The sequence below is a fragment of the Rhinolophus hipposideros genome, assembly GCF_964194185.1.
Source record: "Rhinolophus hipposideros genome assembly, chromosome: 11".
NCBI lineage: Eukaryota > Metazoa > Chordata > Mammalia > Chiroptera > Rhinolophidae > Rhinolophus > Rhinolophus hipposideros.
In genome coordinates this window covers 59,496,270-59,508,743 of record NC_138057.1, presented here as the reverse complement: position 1 = coordinate 59,508,743, position 12,474 = coordinate 59,496,270, and the positions used below count along the sequence as shown (strand labels likewise).

The 12,474-nt window shown below is 38.6% G+C and overlaps 1 protein-coding gene across 4 annotated transcripts in view; it reads right to left on the bottom strand.

The window, feature by feature from the left end:
- FKTN (fukutin) overlaps positions 1 to 12,474 on the bottom strand; it is a 61,345-nt gene that overhangs the window by 48,483 nt on the left and 388 nt on the right. For 2 of the 4 annotated variants that reach the window (XM_081065252.1, XM_081065255.1), the window contains exons 2-3: positions 9,881 to 9,971; positions 2,292 to 2,498 (exon numbers count right to left, since the gene is read on the bottom strand). In XM_081065252.1, the coding sequence (XP_080921378.1) occupies positions 2,292 to 2,396 (105 nt within the window). In that variant the 5' untranslated portion in view covers positions 2,397 to 2,498; positions 9,881 to 9,971. Of the gene's footprint in view, positions 1 to 2,291; positions 2,499 to 9,880; positions 9,972 to 11,802; positions 12,179 to 12,221; positions 12,263 to 12,474 lie in introns of those variants that run through there. The other 2 variants (XM_081065254.1, XM_081065253.1) reach the window with 2 other exon arrangements.

The following is a 12,474-nucleotide window of genomic DNA, read 5'->3' as shown; positions in this document are numbered from 1 at the left end:
ATAAGAGGAGAGATGGAATCAGATGCCCAAAAGGACTGGTAGAAAAAGTCTGCTGGCTACAGAACTCCACTGATAAATGAGTTAAATGAAGATATGCCATGAAAGAAAAAGCATCTGGGCAATAGGTAAAGATTTAAGAAAAAATCTTGTAGTTGTTTTTTTGTTTTTTTTTATTGGGGATCAGTGTATTTCTCTAGGGCCCAGCAGTTCCAAGTCGTTGGACTTCAATCCAGTTGTGGAGGACACAGCTCAGCTCTAAGTCCAGTCATCGTTTTCAAGGCGCAGCCCACTGGCCCATGTGGGAACTGAACCAGCAACCCTGTTGTTAAGAGCTCACGCTCTAACCAACTGAGCTATCTGGCCGCCCCAAAAATCTTGTTATTTTTGAAAGACAGTATCCAAGAATCAGTTTCTGACAGAAACCAAAAAACCAAATTCTTAATTCAGCATGATCGCTACTCATTGCTATATAGAATCAAACGGTAATAACTTAAAAAAAAAATGAAGTCTGCAATAACTGATCTTTTAAAATTGTTTGTAAATTTGCAAACCTACAGATCACAAATGCTAACCACGGCAAAAAAGGATCACAAATGATAACCCACGCTCCAGGCAGCCTTCCCCTTCTGTATCTCAGCACTTTTTCTTCCAGTAGGAACACATTTACTCCCATCACGGAAGGGGTTAGTGGATAGAACTCATAAATGTAATCTGCAATGGTAGGAAAGCTATGTTTTGTAATAATCGAAACTGTTTGGCCAGAAAATCTATACAGTCTAAAGTTAGAGAATAGATGAAAGAATAAAAAAAAAAAAATCCTCCAATTCTAATAAAAAAAACTTTCACATTTCTCCTGAATAATGGCAGGAGTTGGGGGACAGGGAAGGGTGGGATGGGAAGAAAGGGGCAATAGCATTTATTAAAGTTTACCATGCTAAATCAGACTATCACATATAATACTTTTCCTCCAGCAATGACCTGTAAATTATCCTTCAGAGCAAGATGGAACTAGCGAATAGTCAAAGAATAGCAAAGAAAATCATGGTTTTTGTATGATTTTAGCAAGTAACTGACCAACTCAAAACATTTCGAAAAACTTTGTTGCACATTAACTAGCTACAAGATTTATTTCTACTTCTAATAATGGCATATGACATTACATTGTTCACTGTAAATGACTACTGACTGACTTGAAATCCAAACTCTCCTTTCAAGTCCCTTTTCCTGGCTTTTAGCCAAACACACACAGGGTACCAAATAGAATGCAACGTAAGACATCCTTGCACAGAACCCTGTAAGTGGTCTCCTCAGTAATGAGAATACCTGATTACTGCAGGCACTGGTGTGGCTTATGGGACTAAGTCAAGAATAGCATTCAAGTTTGGTTCACTCAGTGCTTTACACAAGCACAGTTCATTGACTGTCTTCCCTCCACTAACGCATCAGTATTTTATGATTTTCTGTTGTGATCCAGCATTCCTCAAAGCCATCTCATTTCATAGCTCCTCACCAATCTTACAGGATTTTGGTGAACATACTTGTTTACACGCCGCAGTAGCGTTATGAGTGAAGACACAAGTTATAGGGCCTGAACTTGGCCATCTTGCGCAAGCATTTTAACATACACAGGCCTCACTTATTTAGGAATAAGTAATAAATGTGAGCTCATATGGACACTAAAATAATGAAATATAATTTAATTTATCAAATTCCAGTGGAAACCTTAAAAGCACTAGAAGACATAAGCTATTAGTACGACAGTCTTCTGAGCAGCTAAAAGTATCAGGCACTAAGTTAGGTGCATTATAGTAGGTTGGTGCAAAAGTAATTGCGGTTTTTGCAATTGTTTTTAACCTTTGAAACCGCAATTACTTTTGTACCAACCTACTATATTATCTCATCCAGCAAAGTTACTATTAGCCCCATGCAAAGAAATTGAGACTCAAAGAACTCATGAAAATGAGGATTCCAACTCAGGGCTTTAAAGGCCCCAGATTCAAGAACTATTGCTGTTGTCACTGTCAACTTACATGAGTTCCCTGAGAGTAGGACCTGCATTCCATTTATCTCTGTATTTCTACAAAGTGCCCTGGATATAACAAGTAAACATAAATACAGACTGAATGAGCACGCACAATTATAATCACCCCACAAAGATGAGAATCTCAGCAAGAAATCTTTCTGCAAGAATCTGAAAAACTTATTAATTTTATCTATTGCAAAAGAAAAGTATGTTAGGAAAATACACCGCTGCAATGAAGCCTAATGAGGAGCAAGGAGAAAAAAGTTACCTTTGCTGATAAATAGTGCTTGTAGTAGTACAACTGAAACAGCAGAAATGCAGAACTTGTCAAAGTTAAAAGCGCCAAAACCACGTTCTTATTGATTCTACTCATTAGTCTGCAGTGGTCACTTGGTTGTCTTTTGAAAGTAACCCAGTTGGTTTCATCTTTTCGGATAAGAAGATAATCTTGTTTCCCGTGAACAAAAAGGTATTTCTAAAGAGAAAAAAACTAATTTTAATTTTCACCTCTAATAACCAGCAATAAAGAAAAAGTTATCTAAAGTTCTACAGAACATTCTTTGATTTGGTCATTTCCTAGCCTAAAGAGATAATCAGATAGGAGACCAAAACTGAGAACAAAAATGTTTATCACGGCATTCTTTACAATTGCGAATAACAAAAACTATAAATGCGATATTTATAAACACTGACCAACAGCGACTGGGGGGCTTCTCCCCGGGTTTCCGATTCAGTAGATGTGGTATGGGGCCTCTGAACTTGCATTTCTGACAAGTTCCCAGGTGAAGCTGCTGCTGTTGACTATACTAAGACCACTTCCGCAGAAGAAATCCAAAAGGTTGTGTGGTCCAAGAACATCCTCTACATGGCAGCTCTTAGCTGTTCCTTGGGATCTGGGATGTGGTCAGTTTTTATAAAGACCTGTGTATGTTTTCAGTTTTTCCAAGTGTAAAGAGAGCCATCATAAACATTTTTGTTCTCTCATCTTCAGTCCCATCTGATTTTCTTTAGGACAAGAAATTTAACATAGTTCTACTACTTCTTACCTCCTCTCCACTGCTTGCTTTTGGTTAAATATATTAAATTTAGTTCAAGTGTTTCTCTTTCAAACCTGGCTTTTACTAGTTATTTCTATGTTGTTAGAGTTCTATTATAATTTGTATCTACAAATCTCAGTTATTTTGATCTTATTCCTACTATGTTCCCTACCAATCCTTTTGCTGTACCATCTCTGTTCATCCACTACATGGCTGATATTCACCTTCTCAGAGTTCATAAAAAAAAACTTACGGATACTATTTACCTTGAGTTCTTGCATTGTTCAAAAACGGTTGTCAATTGACAATTTGGTTTTGCGGTCACACGTTCTTTCTCCTGATGACTTATAGGTTTTGCACCACTCTCCTGTAATGCTATATATTCCTTAACAATATCTGATCCTTCCCCCAGCACTACCTATAGATAAGTTGATCATTTTATTGGGATGAGCAAAGAACACATTCCTTACCTGTGGAATTCAATTTTTAAAAAACTAGTTATGTAAACACGTTGGTGACTGTAAGTTAGTTTTTCCTCAGTGTGCCGCCTCAATCTGCAGAACCAAGGTTTCCTTCGGTTGTGCGGTTTCCTTAAGTCATATATTCGAATATTTTTCTGTTCTAATGTTGAACTCTTTCCAGAACTACAATTAAGCACTTGTTTCATTGCCTTTCATTCCCATTCCACTTTGACCAACTTTCAAAAGCCTATTATCATGTCCTCTACCGAGTTATCATAATATTAATTCTCCTTTTTGCTTCCAATGTGGTCTTTTAGTTCTGACTTTATTGTTCTTTCTGTTCTTTCTTGAGCTCTGCCAGATTATAATTCATCATATATTGTTCTTTTGCTATTTCTTCCTAGCTCTTGGGCCAATTAACTTTGTCCCTTATTTTTAAAAAGTGATTGTTTTATTAAATGTTTTTGGCCAGCACAGTTTTCTCATGGGTTCTTTGTCACTTGGCATTCCCTGTTTCTTTTTTCCCAAATCAGTTATTTGCAAGGAGACTGGGGAAGGAAGAAACAAGGCTATGTTCTGGACCAGGAGATAGTTTCCCTGGCACACAAGAAGCTCTTTATGACAGTGCTTTGTACATGTTTATGTGAGAGTCAGAGAGAATGTGTGTAAGAACAAGCAAGAAAAAGGTGGTTAGCCATTACTTCTTTTTGCCTCCCCAAGAGAGTGCTTCCTGTAAAGATGGTGTCTCTATGTGTTTCCTCCTTTGCTCTTCCTTTCTTGCTAGCTCATATTGCCAAACAGTCCAAGGAAGGTCTCACTGCATTCCTAGGCATCCTGATCCCACTGTAAACGGGAGATCCAGCTCTCCTTGTTCTGCAAGCTCCCTCTGAGACCGCTTTCTACCAGCACACTCTTTTCATTTCTTCCTACTTACAGGTGACAACCACTTCTCAAGTATTTTGATTTGGGGTTACACGACTTCTAGTCTCATTGAAGATGTGATTACATCTCTAGCTCTTATTCTCCTTGCTGTTTCAGGGTAATTTCAGTTAGAAGGTACGAATGTCTTACTGCCATCTTAAATCAGAAGTCTTGTTTTGGGATTTCAAAACAATCCAGATGAGCTTCCAGAGCTAAAGCCTATAAAAAGCAAACACTAAGAAATTATATAAAGTCAACAAACTACTTAAAAGAAATTATATCAACAGTGATGAGAATAATCTACTTGATCTACAGATAATTATATTAAGCAAAGATAACTGAATAAATCATGATCATTTTCTATCTCCTAAAACTGAAAACTAGCAACATAAAATAATATTGATGATGGTATCAGATTTTGTTGTCGGCTAGAATAGGCTAAAATAAAACAATCAAATACTCTGATCAGGGCGGCTCACAAGATAACAAGAATATCCTTCATTTTCAAGATTTCAGCTCAGTTTCTTACACTCGTGCATCAATGAATACTAATTCCTAATGAAATATAAGTGGCATTCAGATTGCGCTAAAGCTCAGCCTGTTCTATGCCTGAATTAATAAATGAGAAAGAAGGCATTAAAAGGCCTATATAAACCACTACAGAAACACAAAGTCCAAATTAATACCTTACTCTCTCTTTGGACATATTTCTAATATAATTAATTCGTACATGAAATAAACCTCCACAATATGTCAACTACATTTTTATTATCAGGATGATATCCAATTAACTTTACTTCATTGTTTATTTTCATAAATGCCAAGGCAATTCAATTGCAAAGGAGGAATATTAGATGTCAAAACATTCTTTTTTGCTAGTGTTATCTCCACATTAGGAATGTAGTTAAAATGAATAATGTAATACTTTAAAAAAAGAGAGGCCAAGACCTGTTGATTTTTACCTCTAAAATATCTCTGGCATCAACTCCCTCTTCTTTTTCACTGTCATTCTAATTTAGATTCTAATTGGACCTAATGTCCTAATTTTAACCGATGCCCTAGTCTCCACTTTCTACCTACCCATAATCTTACCTATATACCGACAGGTGTATCAAGTTGTTGCTAGATGAATCAAGTTACACCACAATCAAAACTTTTCAATGGTTCTCTACCACCTATCAATAAAGTTCAAGTTCCATACAACAGCATTCGAGGGTATACATAATCTGAGCACAGACAAAGTTTTTGGCTTTCTCCCACTTCACACATTCTACGGTTTTGCCCAAGTACTCCTGCAATACATCCCACATTTTCCTGCCTCTTAGCTTTTGTTCATTTCTTTTTGTCTCATGCATCTCCACAAAACCAGTTCTGCACCTCTTTTCATAGCTCATTTTAAGTGACCCTTCTTTTATGAAGTTTCTCATGCTCTTCCAAACCAGAAGTGTCCTCTCCGAGCCCTACCCTCCTAGTTTTACCATCTTGCAGGGAATAAATATTTGCCTATAAATAAATAAATATTTGCCTCTTACTGTCTACCAAAATAGGCAAAGATGCCAAAACAATGCTAAGCACTGGAGATAAAATGATAAACGCCACAAAGTTCCCCATCTTCTAAGAGTTTAGACATGAATATAAGAGTTTTCAAAAGAAGACTGGTGATGGGGATGATGGTGGAGGGGTGATGTACCTAGAAAACAGCACGGGAAGATTTTTCCACAATGCACAAGCCCGATCCCTTACCACCCCATTTCTATTATGAACTACTGCCCTAGTTTATTAGAGATAAATATTAGAGGCAATATCAATAGTGTAATTGCTATGAAGGAGTAAGTATAGGTTACTATGGAAGCACAAGGAGATGCAACTAATCCTAAAGCTTGTAATGCTTTCTCTTTTGAATTCCAGTTATTAGTACACATGAAATCTCCCCTATCAGCCTAAACTGGCTGAATTAATTTCAAGTAACAATAAGTACACTAATATACTCAAATATACTCCACAGTGCTCAAGAGCATACAAAACTTTAAAAATTTTTATTTTAAAATGTTCTGTCGAACTTTTATGACAAAACAGAATGTAAAATATGAAAAAGTGATTGCTTTAGAGTTTAAAACCCATACTTGGTTCCAACTCCCAAACAATGAACACTTAAAAACAACATATGGAGAAATATGGTATAGAACCAAAATAAAACCATTATTTGTGTATACATTTCTTCTCATATGTGACATTTTAGCTATCATAATAGAAATGCTGGGGAGGCTAGGTAATTTATTTCCTTTCTTATACTTTGGTAAAGCTTCCTAAAGATAGTATATCATGTCTAACAGAAAAGAAAAGAAAATCGCAGAAATAGTAAATTAAAATGAGGGGAAAAGGGAAAAAGAGACAGAAAATGTTTTCAGGAAAAAAAAGATGTCATGGGGACACTAAGAGGAGTTATGAGTTCAAGTAGTCCAAGTCTCTTCAAGTTCTAATGCAAATATGAGAAGGTTAATATAAATATGGTATATTTCAGGGTTATTCTTATATATATTCTTATATAGCAGGTATATAGCAGGGTTATTCTTAGATGTGGTGGAAGAAGGCCATAACTAAAGCACGAACTGAAATTTGGCAACGAAGAAGGAAAGAATGGGTACATCTGCTTCGCAACCGAACCTTTAATGGATTATGGGGTCAGGGGTATCAATTACCTCAGTCTTTGGGCCTGGGGTAGCTAGAGCCCCAAACTGGACACCTCCAGCCAAGAACAAACACATTCCTTTATCCTTTCTTTCAACCCTTTGTCATCAATTTCACTGTGTGTCAAGAAATGAAAAAGGTTGGTAGATGAAATCCATACACAAATGTGAAAGAAAACGTACAGGATGGGAACTACAGATAGTTTCCCGGCTCTTGCTACATCCAATGAGCAGCAGCATTTCATATTCTGTCAGCCTCCCATTTGCCCTTTCACACTATCACCTGCTCTTTTTTTTTTTTTTTTCACCTGCTCTTTAAAGGTAACAGCATGAAAGACGTCAGCAGCTGTCTTACCCTGACATCCCAGCCACTACTGCCCTTCTGAGAATCATCTGGGTAGGGAACCTCTTTGAAAGAATGTCTAACTGCCTGACATTTTTATTCCCTTTTTCCCCACTCTAGCCTTCTGGATCCCCTATCTTGACCTCAGAGGCCCTCGGCCAAGAAATGACCAGCCCTGATACCTAACTTAGGTTCCTAAGACGATGTGTGCTGGCCTGGTCCCCTCAATGCTGCTAACTTATTCCGGGACATTGGGAGGTGAGATGGAGGCATGGATGGTATGAATCAGACAGACATGAGATTCAATTATTCAAACATTGCAAAAATAATACAGCAGGCTAAACTACAGAGAAGAAAGAGGGTAGTATAGTTAGGCAAAGGCATGTTTAGAGAGATGAGGTAGCAGATTGGAAAGCATAACGAGAAAATGCTTCTGAAGATGTATTCACAGTTAAGACCTGAAAAAAACCCAACATTTTTAGCAGTTCTAAGCCAAAAAAGGCATAGCAATAATAGATGCTATTCACTCTTCCCTAAATACTGCTGGTCCTTCATGTGGTTCATTTCCTTTCCTTTCATTGATAACTTGTCAAGAGTGTCAGTAGCTTGGAAGTAAAGGTTAGACTGCAAGGATTTAAGAAGTCTTTTTATCTGCTTACCACTCATTCACGTCTTAACCCTTTGCAATATAACATGTATCTCAATATGTTGGCACTTGAAGATAAAACAATCTCTCCATCTGATGCTTCAGAAAAATCATAAATATATAGTGACTCCTTTCTGAATGACAATAGTATAATGATGTTTTTGAAAGAGTGTCTGAAATCATAGACCTAGATAAGAAAGGCTAGATAAGAAAGGTGAAGATAGGAAGGAACTGATATAACAGGGGCAAAGTAAAAGGGTGAAGAAGTGGTATTTCTTAATATGCCTATTATTACACGCTTAACATAAAATCTAGATGGATGTTCACAAATGTTTTCTTTACATTCTCTTACTCATTTTATTAGGTATACTTTCCCGTATCTACTGGTTAATTATGTATAAATATTCCAGCTGACCAGTAGATATGTCCTCTTGAACATTCATTCCACTAGCACCTAAAACAATCATTGTCTACCTCCAAACCAGATTTCTTTCATGACTGGACCATCTAATCTATTAACTGTATCCCATTTTACCGATTATTTATGTTTAAAACAAAATCGTTTTTGTGGTTCTAACTCCACATCTAACGAGTCACCAAACAGCGTATAGTCTCAGTGCCTCCAAAAGCTGTCATTCCTTTTCCATTGCCAGTACAATTAGCCTAATTTAAAGACCTTATTCCCTCCGCCTAGACAGAAAAGCCTCCTACATGAATACTCTACTACCAGGCTTTCTTCAACCCAGCGATCTCAGGGACCAAAGTCCAATTATTTCTATAGTACCACAGTGTGTCACTTCCCCTGCTCTAAGACGTTCCATGGTTTATTTGGCACTTTCCCCCTACATGAACCCACTGATACAGTGCTGTTTTACCTTGGTGTCTTTATATATGGTATTCTTTCTCTCTGCAATGCTTCCTCTCCCCACCTCCATCCCCCTGTCCCTGTCTATTGAGTAGTTAAGAGTTCAGGCTCCAAAGACAGACTGCTATTTCAAGTCCTGCTCTGCCACTTGTAGCCTGTATGACCTCGGGCAGGTCACTTAATCTCTCTATGCCCCATCTTTAAAATGCATCTATAAAATGTAGTTGACTCACAGGACTGTTTAAGGATTGAACAAATGAATACACATAAAGCACTGAATATCACCTAGAAGACGATAAATATACAATGCTAGCAACACTTAATAATAGTCATCTTAAAGGTCTACTAGTAATTAGAGTCCTCCTTTATATTCCCACAGCACTGTATATTTGCATTATTTTTGCACTCAATCTTAAATTACAATTCCTTGAGACAGGAGGCTATCGTATGTTTCCATATTCCCCAGTCTTCTGTAATTTTCCACAGGAGAATTCAAGCACAGACGTAGGTTTTAAGAGGCAACTTTACACATATGATGGACTTCTGTGGCCCCAGAAGAGCTGTGTGTGCCCGGAAGAGTACAAAAGTATCTGAGACGAATGGTAAACACGAACAGTGGCAGGTGAAGAGTGACAGCCAGCGTTCATGTCACACAGGTCACTTTGGCTTGTTACTTCATTCAACCATTCTTCCATTAAGTTCACAAACATCACTGAGCTCTATGAGCTAGACACTGGGCAACCTGCTAGTTGTTCCCTGTCTCAAAACTATAAACAATAGATTATGGTTATTTCAAAGGCGGCAGAAAGGTGAGGAACCAAGGATTTCTTTTGACCCAAACATTATTTACATAAGTTATTTCATGGGTTCATTTAAGAGCTATCTTAGCATACACACCAGAGTAAGAACAGTGGTTGTCTTGAGTTGGGATGAGTGTAGGTGTTTTTATTTTTCTTGTCTGTTTATTCTATGTGAACATCAGCTGATTCTGTAATTAAAAAAAGAAGAAGTTTAAAAAAAAACTTAAAATTCATCTCTCATTCTATGGCTCAATGAACAAATACTCATTTACTACAACCCACACGTTATAAGCTTTAATTATGTTAATATCGTCCCATTTTTGGAGGAACAGAATGATATTAAACCAAGTTATTTTGTAACTAAGTAAAGTCTGCCCCTCAAGAATTGCTTGGTTGAGGACTTTTGGGTATTGATCTTCGTAAAACCATAAAGCTAACAGAATCAAACGCAGGGCTGAGAATGTATCACGTACATGGTACAACATGTAAAGTATGCTAGCTGGATGTTCACCAAAATGTCAATAATGGTTATCTCCAGGAGGGGACGACTGGGGTGATTTTTACATTGTTCTTTATGCTTTTCTATACTGTCCCAATATTTTAATAATGAGCATATATTATTTCCACAGACAATATCATTATTAATAAAAAGAGAAGATAGGTCGTAGTAGTGGCTTAATAACTGCCACATCTGCTAGACAGGATCGAGATCTCTGCTACTTAAAAGTGTGATCTTAAGACCAGCAACATCAGCACCAGGTTGGAGCTTGTCAAAGCTACATTTTGTCAGGTCTTCCTACAGACCTACTTATTCAGAATCTACATTTCAGCAAGATCCTCAGATGATTTCTATGTACATTAAAGTTTGAAAATCACTGATCTAGATGCTAAGGCCTTTACATCAGGGAAGAAAGGAGCAACCTCTGTCTTGCCCACTACAACCTTGGTACTCAGTAGCGCCTGAAACACGTAAGTATTTTTCTGAATAAACACACAAATACTCCTACTTCTGAGCATACAGTCAGAAAGACAATGGAGAGTATATCTATTTGAATTATTTGTTTTCAGCCACGTTCCCAGAAGTGGGTACTTAATATTTGCTGTAAATGCTGTTAAATTATTTTACTAAAAGCGGCCCCAAGAATTTCTATAACTATATGTGATCCTTTTGTAAAGGGAGTCCTTGCTCGTAGCGCTGGGATCCGCGTATCTCCTTGCACCATTTCTCTAGCCTCCTATCTATGGGCATATCCTCTAGTTAACCTCACTACAATCTATACCTCACAGTAAATTCATTTCAAGGTTTTAACTGCCACCTCTGAGAGAAAACTTGCTATTTAAGTTCTAGTCTATGAACTCCACTTGCCTACAGTTCCAACTCTATCTCCCACACTTCAAATTTAACATGTTCAAAAGTACCAATTTTATTCTCCATCAAGTATTTCCTTCCATCCTCAGACACGTTTTACAGGTTTTACGGAGGAGAAACCACGTAGTGCAACAACATCATTTTACAGAGAATAGGATGGAGAATTAAATTACAGTCCAGAGGCTGGTTATTGGCAACACCAGAGCTACCATCAGAACCACCTTCTTCCAATGTACTATTGCAGGCTGGAATTCTGATAGAATTCTCATTTCTGCCAACAGCACTTAAATTTACTTTTCAGAAACCCAGGTTCAAAATATCAATCACCTAGATCCACGAAATCAAGTCTCTACATTGTTGGCATCTGTCTCACTCCTTTTTTCTTCCTTTTCAGAACACACTGCACTTTCTTTCCACTTGTGATTCCTTCAACATCTAGTGCCATCCTTCCCAAATCTTCTATCATCTCAAAACCTACCTCCAAAAATAAACTCTAAAATACCAATACCTAGTCATGACTTCTCTGTCTTTATCCCTGGTGTTCAACAGAGACGGTTCCAGATTATTCAAACCCTATCCATCCTCAGACTACAGCTCAGCCCCAGCTTCTCTTCATCTCCCAATTCCTGATGCGCTGCTCCATTACTCACTTTGATATTTGTTCCCAGGTTAACGTTTATTCTTTGGAGACCTGCTATCTTCAAAAGTAGAAAGAACCTGGTATCATCCGGGTCCTCTTTTTACACCTGAGAACACTGAGGCCCAGGGAGGAGTGAGTGACTTGCCTCGCGTTACTTGAGAAACTGGTGATGGTGATGGACTCTAAACTCGGTTCTCCAGATCCCTATCCAGAGCTTCTATTAGTCACCTCCACTCCTCTCCAGTCTTTCCTGACCTCCCCAACGGGTACATGCAAACAATCTGCAGAGGTTACAGCCACAGGAAACTTGACTGTGGCCATCCCAGGGAGCACACAGAGGGGGGGCGCTTCCGTACATACTGCTCCAAATAAACTACAAGCTGAGCCTAGGAGGAGAGCATCGGAGGAGAAAAGGGACAATTACATTACCCCTCTCTGTAAAACGGGTGTCGCTCCCCGCCGCCCAGGGGAGAACTCACATCCGACACACCCACGTTCCTTCCCGCGGCATCAGGGTCCTCCCCAGCTGAGGCCGCGTCAGCTCCCGCCACGCCCCTGGCCCTCCCTCCCCGCCACGCCCCGCCACGCCCGCGCCCTGCAGCCGTCACCCTAACACGCAGGGCTGCCCACACCGGGCGGTTCCGCCCCCACCTCGGGCCCTTCGCACACACGGGTCCCACGC